Source organism: Pleurodeles waltl, chromosome 11, assembly GCF_031143425.1.
Source record: "Pleurodeles waltl isolate 20211129_DDA chromosome 11, aPleWal1.hap1.20221129, whole genome shotgun sequence".
Taxonomy (NCBI): domain Eukaryota; kingdom Metazoa; phylum Chordata; class Amphibia; order Caudata; family Salamandridae; genus Pleurodeles; species Pleurodeles waltl.
In genome coordinates, this window is record NC_090450.1 from 714601539 (window position 1) to 714626161 (window position 24623).

At 47.4% G+C, this 24623-nt stretch overlaps 1 protein-coding gene across 1 annotated transcript in view; it reads right to left on the reverse strand.

Annotated features, from left to right (window-relative positions):
• The window catches only part of LOC138265135 (uncharacterized), a 158612-nt gene that overhangs the window by 69450 nt on the left and 64539 nt on the right, over positions 1-24623 (reverse strand). The window contains exon 2 of the mRNA XM_069212677.1: positions 151-176. Within this exon, the coding sequence (XP_069068778.1) occupies positions 151-176 (26 nt within the window). The remainder of the gene's footprint in view (positions 1-150; positions 177-24623) is intronic.

The following is a 24623-nucleotide window of genomic DNA, read 5'->3' on the forward strand; positions in this document are numbered from 1 at the left end:
ACAGAGGCATCTGACATATGAGCGGACATGTTGTCTAGAGAAACATGAAACTGATGATTGAATCTGAAAGCAACCGCACCACCCACTACTTCTCACACTCTTACCTGTTGGAGTGTACAGTATATAGTGGATGGAAGTATTCATACTCACGAGTTTTTATTCTTTCCGAAAATGTTCTGCAAAAAAGCAAAAAGGTGTGAAAGAGATAAATGAGTATATGCATTTTCATCTTTACACCAAAGCCAACTTGCTCTTGATCGAACGGTATATGAGTTGTACATGTATTACAGCGTTCCCCCTACATTCTAAGTCAGGTTGTCTGCTACACCAATGCTACTAGACATCCAGATCCTCACCTGTGGCTGTCCTGCATAATGAGATGGGAATCAGTTGTGTGTACCTAACTTATGGGCTATTCCACACAGAGATAGTCAGGGTCACCTCAGGTTATCCTGCATAATGCGATAGGACTCAGATGTAAGTACCCAACACCTGGGCTATCCCACACAGTTTATCGGGGTCACTTCAGGTCATCCTGCATAATGAGATGGGACTCAGATGTCTGTACCCAACACCTGGGCTATCCCCCACACAGTTAGATGTGGTCACCTCAAGTCATCCTGAATAATGAGATGGGCTACACTTGAGCTTATACTATACAATGCAATGGGACTATTCTGCTGAGTAAAATAAGTCTCACCCAGGGCTACAATGTGCTTTGGGATGGACTTCAGGTGGGTTTAATCTGCACAGTGATTTAGAACTCACTTGGGGCTATCATACGCACTGGGATGGGGCACACCTGGTTTTCCTGCATAATAGAATGCAACTCACCTGGAACTATCCTGTATAATGAAACTGAACACACCCACCCAATTGAAGGGGGCTATCCTGCACTGTAAAGTGAAGTTCACCTAAAGCTATCATGTTCACTGGGCTGTCCTTTATAATTGTTAGAAATTGGGTCTGTAGTGGGCAGAGGTATGCATGCTGTCTAAGTAGGGACCAAACTCCTAGTCAGGATAAGTTGGTTACACTCCCTAAATTAACCTGTGCTCACCATCTGGTAGATTGGCACAGAGCAGTCAGGATTGACTTAAGAGGCAACACTCAATTACAGTAACACAGTGAAAGACACCACAAAAAGACTCCACATCACTTTAGAACAATAGAGAATATTCATCTGAGTACCATAAGACCAAAACAACAAACGATAAATCAGTAGAAGTAGAGATATGAATTTTTAAAGATTAAATGTGGAAACAGTGCTTAGAAGTCAATAGCAAAATCAACAGGTGATGGACGGAATGAAGAGCAAATCAAACTTTCACCCCCAGTCACAGATATAGGTTTAATCCATCAGTTTTTTTGTTTGCCATGCCATTCCAGTTTGGACTCAGCCATATGCAAAACAGTCTTGACCCTATTCCCCATGGGAACAGTGCAGCCTGAACTGCCAGGCCAGGTCCTCCCTGGACCAGAAACAAGCATCCTGGGACCAGTTTCGGGGTATCACCCTTCATCAGCCAGACGAGCTTGAATCTGGTAGCAGAGCAAGCACGGGACCCACGTGGGGCAACAAATGCAAAAACAACAGATGATAGACGGAATGCAGAACAAATCAAACATTCACCCCCAGTCACAGATCTGGGTTTAATCCATCAGTTTTTTTGCCTGCCATGCCATTCCATTCCAGTTTGGACTCAACCGTATGCAAATCAATCTTGACTCTGTTCCCCATGGGAACAGTCCAGCCCGAACTGCCAAGCCAGGTCCTCCCTGGACCAGAAACAAGCATCCTGGAACCAGTTTGGGGGTATCAACATTCATCAGTTAGGCTAGCTTGGTGGCAGTTAATGGACCATTAAGTCACACCTAAGTTCCTATTATGTGTGACTGTCTAGAGGGAATGCACAAAGCCCAGCTGTCACCAACTGCAGATGTGTATTCAGAGACAGGCAGAGGCACAGAAAGGTTGAAGTAAGAAACTGCCAACTTTGTAAAAGTTTTCAGACTTAGGCCCATATTTATAGTCTGTTTGCGCCAGATTTGCATCATTTATTTTGCTGCACCTTTGGCTCAAACCTAACTCCATATTTATACTTTGGCGCTAGACCCATCTAGCGCCAAAGTTATGGAGTGTACGCCATTTATTGTACGTGAAAACCTACCTTGCGCTAATGACATACAAGGTAGGCGTTCCCGTGCAAAAAATGACTCTAAGGCATGTGTGCCTTATTTATCCTCTGGCGTCAAAATGACGCACAGGAGGAGGCGGGCCTTAAAACATGGCACCAAGCCGGATTTGCTCCGTTTTTTAACGCCTGGGTCAGGGCAGGTGTTAGGGGACCTGTGGGCTAATTTCCATGGTGGGAGACCATGGAAGCAGTCCACAGGTGCCCTTCCCTGCACCCAGGGACACCCCCTGCCAACCTCGTCCACCCCTGGAGGGCACCCATGGATGGGGGGACCCATCTATGGTGAGTGCAGGTAAGTATTTTTTTTTATTTTTTATTAAGTGGCATGGGGGGCCTAACTTGGGCCCCCCTACATGCCACTGTGCCCAAGTTTAATGCCAGCTAACGCCATTCCAACGCACCAGCCGGGCACCTTATTTACGGAATGACGGTAGCTGGTGCTGCGGCCTGGTTAGCGTCAAAATAAATGACGGTGACCTGCAGCGGAGGTTAAGGGATTCATTTCCATGGGGGTTGTGCATCAAAAAATGACACTAGTCAGGTTAGAGCCAATATTTTTTACTCTAACCTGACTTGCACCATTCTTTGGCACACAACCCCTAGTCTTCCCTTAACCTCCGCTGCAGGTTACCGTCATTTATTTTGACGCTAACCAGGCCGCAGCTCCGGCTACCGTCATTCCACAAATAAGGTGCCCGGGTGGTGCGTTGGAATGGCGCTAGCAAACTTGTTGATGCAAATCTGCGCTATCGCTGATTTTCATCAAAAAGTATAAATATGGGCCTTACAGTTTTAAATCTGACTTCACCGTAAGTTGTGATTTTAAACTGTGAGTCCATGGACAGCAAGCTCCATATTTCTATCTTTTTCCAACTGAAAGATACATTTAAAGGATGCGTCAAGGTAACCCCAATGTTAACCTGTGAGGAGATAGACCTCCCAGTAGTGAAAATGAACTTAGCAGTTTTCACTACCTAGACATGCTAAACTTAAAAGTACATGTCCAACTTTTTCAATACAATGCACCCTGCCTTTGAGGCAAACCAGGGCCTACATTAGGGGTGACTTATAGGTAATAAAAAGGAAGGTTTGTGCCTGGCAAGTGGGTGCACTTGACAAACGTACGATAGAAAGCACACCAAGGTTAAATCATGATCATCAGTAACTTTGGTGGGTTCACTTGCCAGGTCGAAATGGCAGTTTAAAACTGCACACACAGACTCTGCAGTGTCAGGCTTGAGACATGTTTGAAGGGCTAATGTAGTGGGTTTCATAATCATTGCTGCAGGCCCACTAGTAGCATTTCATTCACAGGCCCTGGACACCTATACTGCACTTTACTAGGTACTTAAAAGTAAACTAAGTATGCTATTTGTGGATAAGCCAATATTACCACATTTTCAGGACAGAGCACAAGCACTTTAACGCTGGTTAGCAGTGGAAAGCCAATACAAACGAGGTCAGAAACAGAGAAGGAAGACGGCAAAATGTCTGAGGATGACTCTGCAGAAAGAGCCATTTCCAAAAATAATGATATGAGATTCACCTGCCTCTATCATGCACAGTGGCATGGGGCTATTCTGCATCACAAAGTGAAGCTCATCTAGGTTTACTATTTGAATTGAGATGGGTCTCTCTTGTGCTCTCCTGTAAAATAAGATGGACCTCACCAGTCATTTAGGCAAGATTCACCTCCTTCTACCCTGCACACAGCAAGAAAGGATTCACCTGGGGTTAGTCCACACTGGGTTGAAGCTCAAGTGGAGTCATTCTGTTTTAATCCGTCCATTGGTATGAGCAAATGGAAAAATTAAGTGATACATAAATAAGTATTATACTCTTATAGTATACCATTGAACAAACATGTGAAACACTGGATATTCAAGAACATACTAAGGATAGAAACATCATGCCTAAATAGTCCTTCCGACGGATGTGAGAATATTGAGCTTACAAAGTAAACTCTTCTGACAATTTATGATAGTTTTGCAACAAGAACCTGCCTGGTACCTTACAGGAGTGAGTTGAGGTCCCCGGGAGAGAGTGTCTTCGACAGAGCACTGCTCTTTGCAGAGAGAAGATACATCACAGAACCTACTGGAGTAGAGATAGGTTTGCTATCTTTCCCAGAGAAAAATGCAGACCGCTTTTCACATTTTAAGATTCTGCAAAGGTTTGCATACTATACTTAAGTACAGCGTTTTATGAAAAAAATCTGTATTCATTTTAACATAGCCTTTATGTCTTTGTACACTTACGTTATCAGTCAGGGGTCATTAGGACTGCTGTAGAATACATCCTAAAGTGTTTTCTTCTTACATTAGGTTTTTAAAGTATGTACTGCTAAGGGGAAAAATAAGGCCTAGACATGAAATGCTAGTCATTGCAGGTGATTTCACAATGTTGCCATTAAAGGATATGATGGAAGCCCAGAGTTCTTGTTTCTCTGAGGCATGCTTTGAATAAGTTTGAATAATGTGCCAGGCCAAAATTAAAAACAACATGCAGTACATACAGTTTAAAAATAATTGACAAATACATACCAACAAAAGCAAAGCATTGAAAAACAAAAGTAGCCAGTGTTACTGAAATATTTAGAAGTGCTTCATGTCTTTTTTTAACCCCTACGCTGCCAGGCCTTTTCCCTCTCAGGTGCCAGGCCTTTTTTGGCTATTTGGGGCAGTTCGCCTCATCATTTTTTGTCCACATAAGCTACCCACACCAAATTTGCGTCAGTTTTTTCCATCATCCTAGGGATTCTAGAGTAACCCAGAGTTTGTGGGTTCCTCTGAAGGAAACCAAGAAATTAGCCGAAATACAGCAACAAATATCTTTTTTAAAACAAATGCGAAAAAAGGGCTGCAGAAGAAAGCTTGTGTTTTTTTTCCCTGAAAATGGCATCAACAAAGAGTTTGTGGTGCTAAAATCACAATCCTACCAGCTTTCAGGAACAGGCAGACTTGAATCAGAAAACCACATATTTCAACAAAATGGTGGCATTTTACAGGGGCATACCCCATTTGTACTATTTTTTTGTGCTTTCAGCCTCCTTCCAGTTAGTGACAGAAATGGGTATGAAACCAATGCTGGATCCCAGACAGCTAAACATTCTGAATTCAGCAAGGAGTCATTTGTGTAGATCCTTCAAGGTTTTCCTAAGAGAAAACAAAAAGGTGAAATAAAAAAAATATTGAAATTGAAATGAAAAAACAGCCATGTCTCTCCACGTTTTACTCTGTAACGTTTCCCTGCGACTTCAGATTTTCAAAAGCAATATACCACTATGTCTGCTGGACTCTTCTGGTTGCGGGGATTTAGAGGGCTTATAGATTTATCAAGAATCCTAGGTACCCAGAGCCAATAAATGAGGTGTACCTTACAATGGGTTTTCATTGTATAGTGGGTTCACAGCAATTTATTTGGTAAAATATAAAGAGTCAAAAATAGGTATCAAGGAAACCTTTGTATTTCCAAAATGAGCATAAGATAAGGTGTTGAAAAGCAGTGGTTATTTGCATATCTCTGAATTCTGGGGTCCTTATACTAGCATGTGAATTACAGGGCATTTCTCAAACATGCTGTCTTACATTTGGAAGGAAAAAATGTAGAGAAAGACAAGGGGCAATAGCACTTGTTTTTCTATTCTGTGTTCCCCCAGGTGCCCCAATAAAAATAGTACGTCACATGTGTGTGTGGGCCTAATGTTCGCGACAGGAAATGCAACATTGACACATAACATTTTTACATCGAAATCAGACGTGTTTTTTGGAAAGTGCCTAGCTGTGGATTTTGGCCTCTAGCTCAGCCGGCACCAAGGGAAACCTACCAAAACTGTCCATTTTCCAAAAATAGACACCCAGTGGAATCCAGGATGGGGTGACTTGTGGGGCTCCCGCCAGGTTCTGTTAATCGGAATCCTTTGCAAACCTTAAAATTTGGCAAAAATACTCGGTAATGGAAAGTTCTGGAATTTACGAGGAGCCACAAATTTCCTCCCACTCAGCATTGCCGCAAGTCTCCCGATAAAAGTGGTACTTCACTTGTGTGAGTAGACCTAGTGCCCGCAACAGAAAATGCCCCAAAACACAACATGGACAGATCACATTTTCCCAAAGAAAACTGACCTGTTTTTTGCAAAGTGCCTAGCTTTGGATTCTGGCCTCTCGCTCAGCTGGCACCTAGGAAAACCTAGCAAACCTGGACATTTCTGAAAACTAGATACCTAGGGAAATTGAGAATGGGGTGACTTGTGGGGCTCTCACTATGTTCTGTTACCCATAATCCTTTCCCAACCTCAAAATGTGGCAAAAAAACACTTTTTCCTGACATTTTGGTGATGGAAAGTTCTGGAATCTAATAGGAGCCACAAATGTCCTTCCTTACTGCGTTACCCCAAGTCTCCCAATAAAAATAGCACCTCACTTTTGTGGATATACCTAGTGCCCGCGACAGGAAAATGCCCCAAAACACAACATGGACACATCGCATTTTCCCAAAGAAACCTGACCTGTTTTTTGCAAAATGCCTAGCGGTGGATTTTGGCTTCTAGCTCAGCCGGCACGTAGGAAAACCTAGCAAACATGGACGTTTCTGAAAACTACACACCTAGGGGAATTCAGAATGGGGTGACTTGTAGGTCTCTTACCAGTTCTATTACCCAGAATCCTTTGCAAACCCCAAAATGTGACAAAAAAAACACTTTTTCCTCACATTTCGGTGCTGCAAAGTTCTGGAATCTGGGAGGAGCCACACATTGTCTTCCACCCAGTATTCCCCAAAGTCTCCCGATAAAAATGGTACCTCACTTGTGTGGGTAGGCCTAGTGCTCGCAAAAGGAAATGCCCCAAAACACTAAGTGGACACATCACATTTTCCCAAAGAAAATTTACCTGATTTTTTGCAGAGTGCCTAGCTGTGGATTTTGGCCTGTATCTCATCCGGTACCTAGAAAAACCTAGCAAACCTGAATATTTCTGAAAACTAGACACCTAGGGGAACCCAGGATGGGGTAACTTGTGGGGCTCTCACCAGGTTCTGTTACCCAGAATCCTTTGCAAAATTTGGCAAAAAAACACTTTTTCCTCACATTTCGTTGCTGCAAAGTTCTGGAATGTGAGGGGAGCCACAAACTTCCTTCTACCCAGCATCCCCCCATATCTCCAGATAAAAATGGTACCTCAGATGTGTGGGTAGGCCTAGTGCCCACTACAGGAAATGTCCCAAAACACTATGTGGACACATCAAAATTATCAAATACAAAACTACCTGTTTTTGCACGGGGCACCTGCATTTTTGGTCCTGGGCTCAGCAAAAAATCTAAGGAAACCTACCAAACCCAAACAATTCTGAAAACTAGACACCCGAGGGAGTCCAGGGAGGTGTGACTTGCATGGACCCCCCAGTGTTTTCTTACCCAGAATCCTCAGCAAACCTCAAATGTAGCTAAAAAAAACGCATTTTTCCCACATTTCTGTGTGGGTTCACCACACCACCACATATTTCCTACCACCCAACGTTCCCCTCAGTCTCCCGGTAAAAATGATATCTCACTTGTGTAGGTGGGCCAAGTGCCTGTGACAGGGAAGAACCAAAAACATGTTGAAAATGAAGGGGAACCAAAGCGGATCCAAAAGGGCAGGTTGAAAAAAAACATTTTTAGGCTGACAAGTGGGGCAGAATTGTTATCGGTATAGATGCGACAATGCTGGGTGGTAGGAATTTTGTGGATTCCTGCAGATTCCGGAAGGTTCTTTCACAAAAATGTGGGAAAATGTGTGATTTCAAGCAAAGTTGGAGGTTTGCAGGGCATTGTGGGTAAGAAAATGGTACAGGGTGCATGTGAAGCACACCGCCCTGGACCCACCATGATGTTTAGTTTTCAGATGCGTATAGGTCTCGTAGATTTCTCGTAGATTTTTCTACATGGCAGCGTCCCAAAGTCCAAAAAGTACAGCCCTCACGATTCCAAGTGGGATGATTTTGAGAATTAGACAAGCTCTCATGGCCCAAATGTAAAACCAAAACTCAAAATAATCAAATGTCCTCTTGCTTGCCATGGGATAAGATGTTTTAGTGTGCAGGGGAGAACTGAAAGACTGTTATCTCCTTCAGTTGGGGTGGAGGCATAACCAAGCCCATAATCTTTTATTTATTTTTAATTCCCTGGCATCTAATAGGCTTTCTGCAACCCCCAGGAGTGGATCGGGGGTAATTGCCCCATCTGCCCACCGGTGGGCTGAACAACTTTGTCCCCATTTATTTGGGGTGGGGGTATGGCCATACCACCACCCTCTTTTAAATAAAAAAAAAATCTTCCCTGGTCTCTGGTGGGCTTTCTGCCCCCGTTGGGGGCAGATGGGCCTTACAAATTAGGCCGATCTGCCCCCAAAGAGGGGTAGGAATGGCAAAAAATAAATGTGCCCCCAAGGGAGCGACCCTTGCCTAAGGGGTAACTCCCCTTGCATGAAATTGCCACAAAAAAATCCCTGGTGTCTAGTGGTTTGTGCTTCCCTTGCCATAAGAAAAATAGGCCTATCTGCTTCAAAAGTGGGCAGAAATGGCCTAAAATAAAATTGCCCACCAGGGGAGCGACCCTTGCCTAAGGGGTCACTCACCTTTTTGAAATTGTTGCAAAAAAAATAATCCCTAGTGAGTAGTGGTTTCTGTCCCCCTTGGGGCAGATTTTCCTAATAAAAATAGGCCAATCTGCCCCCAAAAGGGGCAGAAATGGCCTAAAAACTATTTGCCCGCCCCAGGGGAGCGACCTTTGCTTAAGGAGTCGCTCCCCTTATTAAATGTAAACAACAATCCCTGGTGTCCAATGGCTCCCCCCCCCCGGGGGCAGATTGGCTTAATTAATATAGGCCAATCTGCCCCCAAGGGGGCAGAAAAGGCCTAACAGAAAATTGCCCCCCTGGGGAGCGTCCCTTGCCTAAGGGTTTGCTTCCCTTATATGTAAACACAAAAAAGAAATCCCTGGTGTCTAGTGGCTTCTGCCCCCACATGGGGGTAGATCGGCCTAATTGAAATAGGCCAATCTGCCCCTGTGGGGGGCAGACAAGGCCTAATAATAAATTGCCCCCCTGGGGAGAGACCCTTGCTCAAGGGGTCGCTTTCCTTATATGTAAACACAAAAAGAAAATTCCTGTTGTCTAGTGGGCATTTCTGCAGCCTGATCTCTTCACGATCGGGCCTGCAGAAATGCTCAAAGAGACGTGAAAGGAAAGGAAAGGCCTTTCCTTTCCTTTCATGTCTCTGTGCGGCCCCCAGCCCTTGATCGGAAGAGAAATGCTGATCGCATTGGGAGCGGCCTCTGATGATGTCAGCGCGACCAGACGTCACTGGGGGGTTAGGGAGCGGGCGTGGATAGAAGGTGAAGTGATTCCCCTTCCATCCCTGCTCTGGGGGGGAGGGGTGGATGGGAGGCCCATGGGGAAAATGCTAGCGCTCTCCCAGTGGGCCCAGTGCAGGACGAGCTGGTCTCGTCCTCAGCACACGGCGACCGTGGCTGAGGGCGAGACCAGCTAATCCAGGACACCGTAGGGGTTAAACCAAAGTAAAGCCTCTGTGTTACATAAGTGAATTCAGTGAATTCAATATTTAAATAACCACATTAAGTTGCAGGATTCTAAAGCAGAGATCTCAACCTCTCACTTGTCAGATGTATTCTTTTTAAACCTGGTTCTTGTTATTTTGTTTTTCCCACTATAGATAGTACTGCAAGTACCGGAATGCAATGCATTAACTACTCATAGCCAAAATGGAAAAATGTGAGGTCACTCTGTAAGATCTAATTGCTCATTTCCTGTACACGTTTGAAGCATGGAAGCCTCTTCATTCATTTTTTCCACAAAGTATGTTTGTGTTTTCATATTGCTACCTCCCATAATAGGAATCAATCAATCAATCAATTAAACACATTTCTTAAGCGCACTACTCACCCGGTAGGTTCTCAAGGCGCTGGGGTGGGGGTTACTGCTCGAAAAGACACATTTTGAGGTGCTTTCTGAAGGTTAGAACATCCTGGGTCTTGCGTAGGTTGGTGAGGAGGGAGTTCCAGGTTTTGGCAGCAAGGTGGGAGAAAGATATGCCGCCGGAGGTGGTGCGTTGGATGCGGGGGACTGTAGCGAGAGCTTGGTCGCCGGAGCAGAGCTGTCGAGTTGGTTTGTGGAAGTTGATTCGTTCCTTGAGGTAGACTGGTCCGGTGTCATGGAGGGCTTTGTGAGCATGGACAAGGATTTTGAAAATGATCCTTTTGTTGATCGGCAGCCAGTGTAGGGATCTGAGGTGGGCGGAGATGTGTTTGTGGCGAGGGAGGTTGAGGATGAGGCGTTCAGCTGCGTTCTGGATTCACTGGAGTTTTCTCTGAACCTTGGCTGTAGTCCCTGCGTAGAGGGCGTTGCCGTAGTCCAGTCTGCTGCTTATAAGGGCGTGGGTGACAGTTCTTCTTGTTTCTAAAGGAATCCATTTGAAAGTCTTGCGTAGCATGCAAAGGGTGTTGAAGCAGAAGTATGATGTGGCATTGATTTGCTGAGTCATGGAGAGGGATGAGTCCAGTATGATGCCAAGATTGCCTGTGTGGGTGGTGGGTGTTGGGGTGGTCCAAGGGTGGTGGACCACCAAGAGTCGTTCCATGTTGTTGGGACCGAAGATGATGATCTCAGTTTTTCCTGAGTTAAATTTGAAGTGGCTTGCTGTCATCCAGTTAGCGATGGCGAAGATTCCGGCGTGTAGGTTATTCTTGGCGGTAGCTGGGTTCCTCGTGAGGGAGATGATGAGCTGGGTGTCGCCAGGGTATGAAATGATGGTGAGGCCGTGGGGGTGTATGATGTTGGCGAGAGGAGCCATGTAGATCAGTGGTTCCCAACCTTTTGACTTCTGTGGACCCCCACTTTATCAGTACTGGGACCCGGGGACCCCCACTGAATCATTATTGGAATCTGTGGACCCCCCAGTGAGTCATTACTGAAATCTGGGTACGTAATCTGTTCACATTATTATATTTTCTGAACAGCTGCGGACCCCCTGAGGAAGCTTCACGGACCCACAGGGGTCCACGGACCACAGGTTGGGAACCACTGATGTAGATATTGAAAAGGGTGGGGCTGAGAGAGGATCATTGGGGGACACCACAGATGGTCTTGGGGGCAGTAGACCGGAAAGGAGGGAGGCAAACTCTTTGGGTTCTTTCAGAGAGGAAGGAGGTGAGCCAGTCCAGGGCTTTGTGGCAAATTCCGGTGTCGAAAAGGCGTGTGCAGAGGGTTTGGTGGCATACAGGGTCAAAAGCTGCGGAGAGGTCTAGGAGGATGAGAGCGACGGTTTCGCCTTTGTCCAATCTGGTCCTGATGTCGTCTGTGCAGGAGATGAGGACTGTGGTTTTTGCGGAATCCAGACTGGGAGACGTCGAGTATGTTGTTGTCTTCTAGGAATCGAGACAGTTGTATGTTTACTATCTTCTCCATGACGTTTGGGGGGAAGGGGAGAAGAGAGATGGGTCTTCAGGATCTGCTTTGGGTTTTTTGAGAAGAGCGTTGACTTCGGCGTGTTTCCAAATATCTGGGAAGGTTGCGGTCTCGAAGGAACTGCTGATGACGGCCCAGAGCTGGAGAGCAATGATTTGGCTGGCCTTGTTGAAGATGTGGTGGGGGCAAGGGTCTGTTGGGGAGCCTGAGTGGATGGAGCTCATGGTTTTATCGATTTCTTCATCGTTGGTGGGGGTCTAAGTGTTCAGTAGGTTGGTGCGGCAGGGTGTTGTGGTGTTGGTCGTCGGTGGTGGTGATGGTGGGTGCTGACGGTGTGAAGCTGTCGTGTATGTCTGCGATCTTGCGATGGACGTAGTTGGAGAGGGAGTTGCAGAGGTCTTGAGAGTGTGGGGGGTCGATGGTGCAGGATTTGGGTTTGGTGAGTTCTTTGATGATGGCAAAAAGTTCCTTGCTGTTGTGTGTGTTGTTGTCTATGTGTTCTTTGTAGAAGGACCATTTGGTGATCCGGATGAGTTGTTGATGTTTGCACATGGCTGATTTGAGGGCGGAGAAGTTGCTCAATGAGGGTTCTCAGCACCAGGCTTTCTCAATTTTTCAGCTTTCTTGTTTGGAAGACAGACGTTCTGTGGGGAACCAGGGGGTGGTCTTCAAGGTGCGGGTGTTGTTTTATTTTGAAAGGGGCAAGGGAGTCTGCACAAGTTTCTAGCCATTGTGTGAGGTTGAGGGCAGCGGCGTTGGGGTCGTTGGTGCTGGGAGGTGGAGCTTGTGCGAGGTTGGAGATCAGGTGTTCTTTGGAGATCTTGTTCCACTTGCGGTAGGGGGTAGGATGTTGTTTGTGGTGAGTGGAGGGTTTCAGGAAGGAGAAATGGACGCAGTGGTGGTCAGTCCAGTGGAGTTCGGTGGTGTGAGTGAAGGCGATGTGGCTGCTGGAGGTGAAGATGGCGTCTAGCATGTGTCCGGCTGAGTGGGTGGGTGAGGTGACCAGTTGCTTGAGGCCAAGGTTTGCGAGGTTGTCCAGGAGGGCCGTGGAGTTGCAGTCGTGGGTGCTTTCCAGGTGAAAGTTAAGGTCACCAAGGAGTATGTAGTCTGTGGAGGTGAGAGCGTGGGAGCTGATAGTGTTGGCGATGGTGTCACAGAATGGGGGCGGGGTCCTGGTGGTCTGTAGATGAGGGTTCCTCTTAGGGTGGTGTTGGCGTTGATGTGTACCTGAAAGTGTAGGTGTTCTGCATTGTTGAGGGTGTCGTTGGTGTTGGTGGAAATCTTGATGGAGTTTCTGCGTATTATGGCGATTCCTCCTCCTGGTTTGTTGGTGCGGTCTCTACCGGTGATTTCTCAACCTTCTGGGATGGCTATGGCGATGTCGGGTTCTGATGAGGAGTTCATCCATGTTTCAGTGAGGAAGGCGATGTCGGGAGAGTTTGTGGTGAGTAGGTCCCAAAGCTCGATGGCGTGCTTGTGGACGGAGCGGGTGTTAAGGAGGATGCGGTTGAGGTTATTGGGGGGGTTTGGTGTTGTTGTGGAGCTTGTTGGTGTTGTTGGTGTTGGTGTTGGTGTGAGTGCAAGAGAAGTGGCATGAGTGGCATGTGAAAGGAACGTGTGTGTATTTGGGGTTGGCCTGGGCGCAGGCGGGGTGCCGGCCGGGGTTGAGAGCAAGGAGCTCTGTGGAGGAGTAGTGGCACTTGGGGGGGCCGGAGGAGTGTGGACCAGGGGGATGGGCGCTGGGCGCGGACAGGCGCGGACGGGCTTGCGTCTGGTGCAACTCCGGCACGCCAGCATCGCGCCCGCTGTGCGCGACCGTCATTAAGGAGGGGCGGTGGAAGGGAGGAGCAACTGGGAGGCGGGAGGGAGTGGCCAATGTGGGCACGAGGGGGGCAGGGCCGCAGGGGATGCAGCGGCAGGGTAAGAACAGACCGGCAAGAGCCGGAAAAGAGAAACGGGCACAATTGGAGCAATATGACGAAGTGGAGCAGAAAAAGGGCACAGGCAAATTTAAAAACATGTGTGAAATGAAAAACAAATTTCAAGAAATGAATTACGCTATGCAAAATGAGAAAAACAAAATACACGGTACAAAGCAGATACGCCTACCACTGGAGGGCCTCGAACTTCTCTTAGCAGCCACGGCGGGATCAGGGGCATGGAGGCAGGCTTGTGGAGCCGAGTGTACTCCTGGCCCAAAACAGGTCAGGGGGTCACACTCGGCACTGCGCAGCGGCCGCCATTAAGAAGGGGCTGTGGGAGGGTGCTGCAACAGCCGGGTGGAGAAGAGGCACAGGCTCCAAGGCCCTGAGTGAGCACTAAACCAGCACGGTCAGGCCAATCACTGCAGTGCTTTCATGCTGGTAAACAGTGATGCCTGCATGAGAGTAATGTCTTGATTGGTGGCTGCAAGCCTGCAAAGTGTGCACCAGCCCTGCAGAATCAGGACCGGAGACAGATGGCGGCCGTCAAGTAAGTAAAATTTTATTTTATTTACCCCACCCTCTGCCCCCCAAATTATAATCACCAGTAGCCGCCGCTGACTGCTAGGTAAAATTTCTGACACAATTATGGTAGGTGACCACAAAAGGGTCCTTAAAAGTGGCTCAGGGAAAATTCCTACTACATTAGCTGCTTGGTTCAAACTCAGTCATAGTGAGGCTCGAAAAGGTCACACATTGGCTGCTGTAAACAATGACATGTCACACAACTTGGTCACCCTGTTTAACATAGGTATATGTAGGCATGGTGTCCACTGCATATGGAATAAACTAAGGGGAAGCGTTCTGCAGGGTTATGTGATGTATTTTAATCCAAGGAAACACATTGAACAGGTGACTATATCTCTTACACTGCTGCACAACACCGGACCAGAATACCTCAACAGACAGCTCTCCTACACCCCGACCCGACATTTTTGCTCCTCCGACCTCGCCCTTGCAACCGTCCCACGCGTCTGCAGAACTACAACTGGCGGTAGATCATTCTTGCACCTTGCCACCAAAACGTGGAACACTCCTCTCACCCACCTACGCCAGACCAAGGACCTCCTTACCTTCAGGAAACTTCTCAAGACTCGGGTGTTCGAGCAGTAGCAGCACCTTCCCTCCTCCCTCTGCCCCCTCAGCACATTGAGACCCTCACAGGTGAGTAGTGCACTTTATAAATTCTTGATTGATTGATGTGAACCCCAGAACAAGTAATTTAAATGTGTTACCAGTTTCATTGGAATTATGCAGCATAGAAGAACCAGCTTGTGTGGCAGGGTTGACCAAATCATGTGATAAGAAACGGCACACTACGTGACCTAATGTGCCAGATTTTATAATAGCATTATGTGTCATTTTGTAGCAAGTTAACACTACCTGGGCAAAAGGTTAACCTAATTTGTACCAGTTTAACATACAAATACAATAAAAGCAACAGAAAGCTGGCCGGTAAACTTTTGCATAGGGCCTACCTACTGCACAGCAACACATGTCAGCAACACGTCACTCAGATTTTAGTAACTTTTGATTGAGTTAGAAACAAATTTTGTGTCACTAAAATCTGTAGTTTATGCAGCAGGTGATGCGTTATGTGGCAAATATGCAATTCCATGATATTGTCCAAAACGAGGCAGCTGCAGAATTACATACTCCAGTCGCCCTTACTATTACACTAACAGTAATTACCCATATTATCCATGATTGCGTGGACCATTACATGCATCTGCATTATTTTCTCTAGGAGTTTTTTATTATGTGTGATGTTTAAAATACCACTAGGCAGATAATCATTGGTGACCCTAGAAGTGAACTTTAGGAGGAAACACATAAAGTCACAGTTAAACTGGTGCTACAAATGAGCACTTCGATTAAGGCATTAATTGGAATGGGGAACTTTCGGTCCCATCGAATAGGTGTTCTGCAAATGTATGGTAGATTAACTCGCTCAGCCAAAATATAAATAACCTGCTTAATCTTCACCTTTTGGTGGCAAGAGTCAGTCAGTGGAACATGCTGGGATATTAGCAATATTATAATAAAACATGTGAACACGACTCAATTTTTAGGGTGCATGTATCTAGAGCGGGCTCTTCCCAAAGAATCAATTTTTTTGCTTTAAGGCTAAACGTATCAATGAAACTCCTGCTGATGTCATGTGGATTCAGGAGGCAAATGTGTAGTACTCCCACAGGTTAGTTGGCAACTGCGAGGAAATGGGCATTAGGGGTCCCTTTTGCCATTTCTTGTAGGGGAGTCGGCTAAGGTTTTGTAACACCACTGCTCCATTCCAGTTTTGTAATTGAACTACAGGAAGGAGGACTACTTTACAACTATGGTCCTCTAGCTGCTCTTGCTGGCTCCCTTCTGTTTGTCTCACTATAATGTGTTAGCGCATTAAACCCAGGGCTATTGGTTTTGCCAAAGCTTGTTTCACTACAGAACAGAGTGAATAAGTAGGAGAAAAGGGAATATGTTATTAACTGGCAAAAGTAAAATGGAAGATGGGAGAATATCTTCTAGGAAGCAGATAGGAACAGAAGTGGTGTAATCATGAAGTGTGTCAGCATTACACAAATCCTGCCACTATGAGAAAAGGGTGCTCCCTTGTCCCCCTCTTGCAGGGCAGCGTGAATGAAAAGTTGAGTAGGGCTAAGATGAGGATTGTCATTCTGATACTCTGGCATTTCCCATGTAGGTAGAGCATTGCTTTCATAGCAGAATTTTCAGCCTTGACCCAATGGCCCCATTCTGGTCACAGCTTCCTGCAAAGTGACGCTGGTTTAAAAAAAAATCCAGGGCTGATTTTGACTTCCAGTCTCTTCCTGCAGCCACACAACATTACAGACTAGACTCTGTTAAATTAAATAACCAGCTTTGATCTTCTAAATGGGGAACTTTTTAACCATTAGTGCATCACTAACTCAGCCCTTTAGCAACCACATTGTGAGTATCTTCCCCACTGCAGAGGGGGAGGAGGAGGGTGCACGACTGCTGATGGAGGGAATGGGAAAGAGGTGTAAATTCTCCAACTACCCGATATAAACATGATAGTAAAACTATCAAGGTACAGGGCTCATCTTAGAGACCTCGTCTAAGGAACATCCTGGTCCAACAACAGAGGTGTGCTACCTCCCAAAAGGCAGACAACAGCCATCCTAAAATAATCATTCAGCACACCTGTAAGCATCAGGGCTGCCCCTCTAAAAAAGACCGGCCTCTCAACAACACTGGAAAGCATTCCACAAGACCACAATCCAGCCCAGCCCACCCCATGCTAATAAGGTCCAGTACCAAGTGAGCACTGTGGTGTTGAAGTTCTGTAGTCATCGAAGGTGGCACTCTAGCGCGTGTCTAGAATGTTGGGGGAAGCGATAACAGTTAGTGGGAAAGGAAGTTGGAGGAGACCATTTGGGGAAAGAAGACATTTGTCTGCCCTCTAATTAACTACTCAGCTATATCTCCTCATGAACGTATTGTCTTTACAATTTGGTGATGAGAAATTTACCTGCTGTGTGCTGACATTGTCTGGATTCTTCTGGGACACAAGGGCAGGCAGAACAACAGAAGAATCAGCATAGGAATTCTCTCTGACACCCGTTTCGCAACCAGTGTATGGGAAGGTCCTGGGTGCGCATGCTGTTGCTCCCGTCGCTACTCGAGCCTTTTGGGGAGCTGTAGTGTCTAATGTAGCACATCCAGTCAACTACGTCAAGGGAGTGCGGTGCTCTTGTTCAGTGCTGGGACACCTCGACGTGCCTAGGTCCACCTATGCGCTTGTGTCGTTGTGCCCATCTTAGATTGACATTATGTCGACATAGGACCTGGGTCACCTATGAGGTCACACAACATGCTAATGCAGCTGCCATTTTTAGGTCGAGCCTAGACAGCGCTTGCTGTTGTTTGTACTTTGCGGAATCTGACTCCTCCCACCTCTTGTCATTTGTCTGATCAGCTGTAAAGTTCCTTGCTTGCCAGTGGGTAATTTGTCTCCCTGGTCCCTCCTTTTGGCAAGTCGTTCACTCCCCTGGAGTATTGCCCCAGGACTTGTTGGCTTCCACTAGTTTCTATTTCACTTTCTGCTCAGGAACTATTTTGTTTATTCTGAACAGCTCTTCACACAGCATGGCGCTGCCACTCTCCCTCTACTCTTTGCTGGCACTGCCCGCTCTCGTCCCTCTGCTCTCACTGGCTCCTCTGGTACTGCTGATTGCTCCCTCTCCTCGGGCTGCAGCTGGTTCCTCCACTCATTTAGAAAGAGTAAATATACTTTAATAAAGTTATTTTGGGGGCTGCACGCCTTTTATTTAATCAGCCCGATCGCTGCACTTTAATGTTTCAGCTTGGGGGTGGCGAGCAACAAACTTCACTTTTTTTACATGGTGCATGCTTCATTTGGCCAACCCATCATGGCTACTACTCTAACAATGCAGCCTGCTATTTACCCATCATGGTTACTGGTGTCGCCCTGGCACTACGCACCCCAGACCATTGTGGCTGTGATGCTGCTGTGATGAGAGTGGCAGCCAGGGCAGAGCTAGGGAGTCCCATTAAAATGCAGATGCTGTTAAGATTGTCTCTCCACCCGCTGCGGCATGTGAACAGATCCTGGAGGAGTGTGTGCGCAGGAGAGAAGAAGTCCAGCTGCGTTCTCCGGCTTTAGCCCCCACCCGGGTGAGTGGGCCATCATGCCTCCACATCCAGCATGAGCTCATGCCAGAGCCCAACAGGGGTGTCCTGCCTCTTGCCCCCAGAGCAGGAAGGCAGACAAGAGCCGGTCAGAAGGGTGGCAGAGGTGAGCCTGGCGTTCATGCCTTTTATGGTGGGAGGGCCTAGATACACAAAACCAATTTTAACAAGTGTGAAGTAAACAGTAGTTTTAGGAAGTTGGCTCTGTATGTACTATTTCAAGGTAAGAAATAGCATGCACAGAGTCCAAGGGTTCCCCTTAGAGGTAAGATAGTGGCAAAAAGAGATTATTCTAATGCTCTATTTTGTGGTAGTGTGGTCGAGCAGTAGGCTTATCAGAGGGTAGTGTTAAGCATTTGTTGTACACACACAGGCAATAAATGAGGAACACACACTCAAAGACGATTCCAGGACAATAGGTTTTTATATAGAAAAAATATATTTTCTTAGTTTATTTTAAGAACCACAGGTTCAAGATTTACAATTAATACTTCAAATAAAAGGTACTTCACTTAGGTATCATAGGAACTTTGAATCAGCAAAATAGCATGTACAGTTTTGACAAAAATGACAATAAGCTATTTTAAAACTAGGCAGTGCAAATTTCAACAGTTCCTGGGGGAGGAATTTGTTAGTTTTGCAGGTAAGTAAACCACCTACAGGGTTCAAAGTTGGGTCCAAGGTAGCCCACTGTTGGGGGTTCAGGGCATCCCCAAAGTTACCACACCAGCAGCTCAGGGCCGGTCAGGTGCAGAGGTCAAAGTGGTGCCCAAAACACATGGGCTTCAATAGAGAAGGGGGTGCCCCGGTTCCAGTCTGCCAGCAGGTAAGTACCTGCGACTTCGGAGGGCAGACCAGGGGGGTTTTGTAGGGCACTGGGGGGGACACAAGTCAGCACAGAAAGTACACCCTCAGCAGCACGGGGGCGGCCGGGTGCAGAGTGCAAACAGGCGTCGGGTTTGTAATAAGTTTCAATGGGAGACCCAGGGGTCTCTTCAGCGAAGCAGGCAGGCAAGAGGGGGGGCTCCTCGGGGTAGCCACCACCTGGGCAAGGGAGAGGGCCACCTGGGGGTCGCTTCTGCACTGGAGGTCGGATCCTTCAGGTCCTGGGGGCTGCGGGTGCAGTGTCTTTACCAGGCGTCGGGTTCTTTGAAGCAGACAGTCGTGGTCAGGGGGAGCCTCTGGATTCCCTCTGCAGGCATCACTGGGGGGGATCAGGGGGGTCAAATCTGGCTACTCACAGGGTCGCAGTCGCCGGGGAGTCCTCCCTGTAGTGTTGTTTCTCCGCAGGTCGAGCCGGGGGCGTCGGGTGCAGAGTGGAAAGTGTCACGCTTCTGGCGGGAAACGAGGAGTCCTTTTAAAGTTGTTTCTTTGTTGCAAGTTTTGGTTTCTTTGGAGCAGGGCCGCTGTCCTCGGGATTACTTGGTCCTTTTAGATGCAGGGTAGTCCTCTGAGGCTTCAGAGGTAGCTGGACCCCGGGGGACGCATTGCTGTTGCAGTTTTTCTTGAAGTGGGAGGACAGGCCGGTAGGGCTGGGGCCAAAGCAGTTGGTGTCTCTGTCTTCTCTGCAGGGCTTCAGGTCAGCAATCCTTCTTCGTCTTCAGGTTGCAGGAATCTGTTTTCCTAGGTTCTGGGGGCCCCTGAATACTCAATGTAGGGGGGTGTTTAGGTCTGGGGGGTTAGTAACCAATGGCTACTAGCCCTGAGGTTGGCTACACCCTCTTTGTGCCTCCTCCCTGAGGGGAGGGGGCACATCCCTCATCCTATTGGGGGAATCCTCCATCTGCAAGATGGAGGACTTCTAAAAGTCAGAGTCACCTCAGCTCAGGACACCTTAGGGGTTGTCCTGACTGGCCAGGGACTCCTCCTTGTTTTTCTCATGATCTCCTCCAGCCTTGCCGCCAAAAGTGGGGCCGTGGCTGGAGGGGGTGGGCATCTCCACTAGCTGGAATGCCCTGTGGCGCTGTAACAAAGGGGGTGAGAAGCACCTCCACCCAGTACAGGCTTTGTTACTGGCCACAGAGTGACAAAGGCACTCTCCCCATGTGGCCAGCAACATGTCTGGTGTGTGGCAGGCTGGCAAAACTAGTCAGCCCACACTGGTAGTCGAGTATGTTTTCAGGGGGCATCTCTAAGATGCCCTCTGGGGTGTATTTCACAATAAAATGTACACTGGCATCAGTATGCATTTATTGTGCTGAGAAGTTTGATACCAAACTTCCCAGTTTTCAGTGTAGCCATTATGGTGCTGTGGAGTTCGTGTATGGCAGACTCCCAGACCATATACTCTTATGGCTACCCTGCACTTACAATGTCTAAGGTTTTGCTTAGACACTGTAGGGGCATAGTGCTCATGCACCTGTGACCTCACCTATGGTATAGTGCACCCTGCCTTAGGGCTGTAAGGCCTGCTAGAGGGGTGACTTATCTATATCATGGGCAGTGTGAGGTTGACATGGCACCCTGAGGGGAGTGCCATATTGACTTAGTCATTTTCTCCCCACCAGCACACACAAGCTGGCAAGCAGTGTTTCTGTGCTGAGTGAGGGGTCCCCAGAGTGGCATAAGACATGCTGCACCCCTTAGAGACCTTCCCTGGCATCAGGGCCCTTGGTACCATGGGTACCAGTTACAAGGGACTTACCTGGATGCCAGGGTGTGCCAATTCTGAAAACAAAGGTACAGTTTTAGGGAAAGAACACTGGTGCTGGGGCCTGGTTAGCAGGCCTCAGCACACTTTAAAATCATAACTTGGCATCAGCAAAGGCAAAAAGTCAGGGGGTAACCATGCCAAGGAAGCATTTCCTTACACAACCCCCCCCCAAACGAAAGAGGATGAGACTAACCTTTCCCAAGAGAGTCTTCATTTTCTAAGTGGAAGAACCTGGAAAGGCCATCTGCATTGGCATGGGCAGTTCCACTATAAAGTCCATTCCCTATAGGGAGATGGACCACCTCAACAGTTTTGGATTTTCACCTTTCATTTGCATTAGCCATCTGAGAGGTCTGTGGTCAGTTTGAACTACAAAGTGAGTACCAAAGAGGTATGGTCTCAGCTTCTTCAGGGACCAAACCACAGCAAAGGCCTCCCTCTCAATGGCACTCCAACGCTGCTCCCTGGGGAGTAACCTCCTGCTAATGAAAGCAACAGGCTGGTCAAGGCCATCATCATTTGTTTGGGAAAAAACTGCCCCTATCCCATGTTCAGATGCATCAGTCTGCACAATGAACTGCTTGGAGTAATCTGGAGCTTTTAAAACTGGTGCTGTGCACATAGCTTGTTTCAGGGTGTCAAAGGCCTGTTGGCATTCTACAGTCCAGTTTACCTTCTTGGGCATTTTCTTGGAGGTAAGTTCTGTGAGGGGTGTCACTATTGATCCATATCCCTTCACAAACCTCCTGTAGTACCCAGTCAAGCCAAGGAATGCCCTGACTTGAGTCTGGGTTTTTGGAGCTACCCAGTCCAGAATAGTCTGGATCTTGGGTTGGAGTGGCTGAACTTGGCCTCCACCTACATGGTGTCCCAAGTAAACCACAGTTCCCTGCCCTATCTCACATTTGGATGCCTTGATAGAGAGGCCTGCTGCTTACAGGGCCTGCAAAACCTTCTTCAGGTGGACCAGGTGATCCTGCCAGCTGGAGCTAAAGACAGCAATATCATGAAGATAAGATGCACTAAAGGATTCCAAGCCAGCAATGACTTGATTCACCAACTTTTGGAAGGTGGCAGGGGCATTCTTTAAACCAAAGGGCATAACAGTAAACTGATAGTACCCATCAGGTGTGGAGAATGCTATCTTTTCTTTTGCTCCTGGTGCCATTTTGATTTGCCAGTACCCTGCTGTCAAGTCAAAGGTACTTAAGTATCTGGCAGCACCTAGTTTGTCAATTAATTCATCTGCCCTTGGAATAGGATGGGCATCTGTCTTGGTGACAGAATTAAGACATCTGTAGTCCACACAAAACCTCATCTCTCTCTTTCCATCCTTGGTGTGAGGGTTGGGGACTAAGACCACTGGGCTAGCCCAGGGGCTGTCAGAGTGCTCAATGACTCCCAATTCCACCATCTTGTGGACTTCCACTTTGATGCTTTCCTTAACTTGGTCAGACTGGCTGAAAATTTTGTTTTTGACAGGCATGCTGTCTCCTGTGTCCACATCATGGGTACACAGGTGTGTCTGACCAGGGGTTAAGGAAAAGAGCTCAGCAATCTGTTGTAAGACCTTCCTACAGTCAGATTGCTGTTGGCTATAGAGGGTGTCTGAATAGATCACTCCATCTACTGAGCCATCTTTAGGGTCTGTGGAGAGGAGATCAGGGAGAGGTTCACTCTCAGCTTCCTAGTCCTCATCTGTTATCATCAACAGATTCACATCTGCCCTGTCATGAAAGAGTTTGAGGCGGTTCACATGGATCACCCTTTTGGGGGTCCTGCTAGTGCCTAGGTCTACCAGGTATGTGACCTGACTCTTTCTCTCTAGCACTGGGTAAGGGCCACTCCATCTGTCCTGAAGTGCCCTGGGAGCCACAGGCTCCAGAGCCCAGACTTTCTGCCCTGGCTGAAACTCAACCATAGCAGCCTTTTGGTCATACCACATCTTATGGTGATATTGGCTGGCCTCAAGGTTTTTGCTTGCCTTTTCCATGTACTCTGCCATCCTGGAACGTAGGCCTAGTACATAGTCCACTATATCTTGTTTAGGCTCATGAAAAGGTCTCTCCCAGCCTTCTTTTACAAGAGCTAGTGGTCCCCTGACAGGATGGCCAAACAGAAGTTCAAAGGGGGAAAACCCAACTCCCTTCTGAGGCACCTCTCTGTAGGCGAAAAGCAGGCATGGCAAGAGGACATCCCATCTCCTTTTGAGCTTTTCAGGGAGCCCCATGATCATGCCTTTCAATGTCTTGTTAAATCTTTCTACAAGGCCATTGGTTTGTGGATGGTATGGTGTGGTGAATTTGTAAGTCACCCCACACTCATTCCACATGTGCTTCAGGTATGCTGACATGAAGTTGGTACCCCTGTCAGACACCACCTCCTTAGGAAATCCCATTCTGGTAAAGATACCAATGAGTGCTTTAGCTACTGCAGGGGCAGTAGTGGACCTAAGTGGAATTGCTTCAGGATACCTAGTGGCATGATCCACTACCACTAGGATATACTGGTTCCCTGAGGCTGTGGTAGGTTCAAATGGACCCACTATGTCCACACCCACTCTTTCAAAGGGGACCCCCACCACTGGAAGTGGAATGAGGGGGGCCTTTGGGTGTCCACCTGTCTTACCACTGTCTTGACAGGTGGCACAGGAGACACAAAACTCCTTTAACTTCTGGGACATGTTGGGCCAATAGAAATGGTTAACTAATCTTTTCCAAGTCTTGGTTTGTCCCAAATGCCCAGCAAGTGGAATATCATGAGCTAAGGTTAGAATGAACTCCCTAAACTCCTGAGGTACTACCACTCTCCTAGTGGCACCAGGTTTGGGATCTCTTGCCTCAGTGTAGAGGAGTCCATCTTCCCAATAGACTCTATGTGTTCCAGTGATTTTTCCTTTGGTCTCTTCAGCAGCTTGCTGCCTAAGGCCTTCAAGAGAGGGACATGTTTCTTTCCCCTTACACAACTGTTCCCTTGTGGGTCCCCTTGGGCCTAGGAGCTCAACCTGATAAGGTTCCAACTCCATGGGCTCAGTTCCCTCAGAGGGCAGAACTTCTTCCTGGGAAGAGAGGTTCTCTTTCTCTTGTTGTATTGAAGCTGGTTCCCCAGTCTTCTTTCCTTTTCTCTTGGAAGGTTGGGCCATTTTTCCAGGCTCCAACACCACTTTTTCACCCTAAGCCTTGCACTGTGCCCTTGTCTTGACACACACCAGTTCAGGTATACCCAGCATGGCTGCATGGGTTTTCAGTTCTACCTCAGCCCATGCTGAGGACTCCAGGTAATTTCCAAGCAAACAGTCTACAGGGATATTTGAGGAGACCACCACCTGTTTCAGGCCATTGATCCCTCCCCACTCTAAAGTTACCATAGCCATGGGATGTACTTTAGTCTGATTGTCAGCGTTGGTGACTGGATAAGTTTGTCCAGCCAGGTATTGACCAGGGGAAACCAGTTTCTCTGTCACCATGGTGACCCTGGCATCTGTATCCCTCAGGCCTTCTACACTAATCCCATTAATTAAGAGTTGCTGCCTGTATTTTTGCATATTAGGAGGCCAGGCAGCCAGTGTGGCTAAGTCCACCCCACCCTCAGAGACTAATGTAGCTTCAGTGTGAACTGTGATTTGCTCTGTGCACAC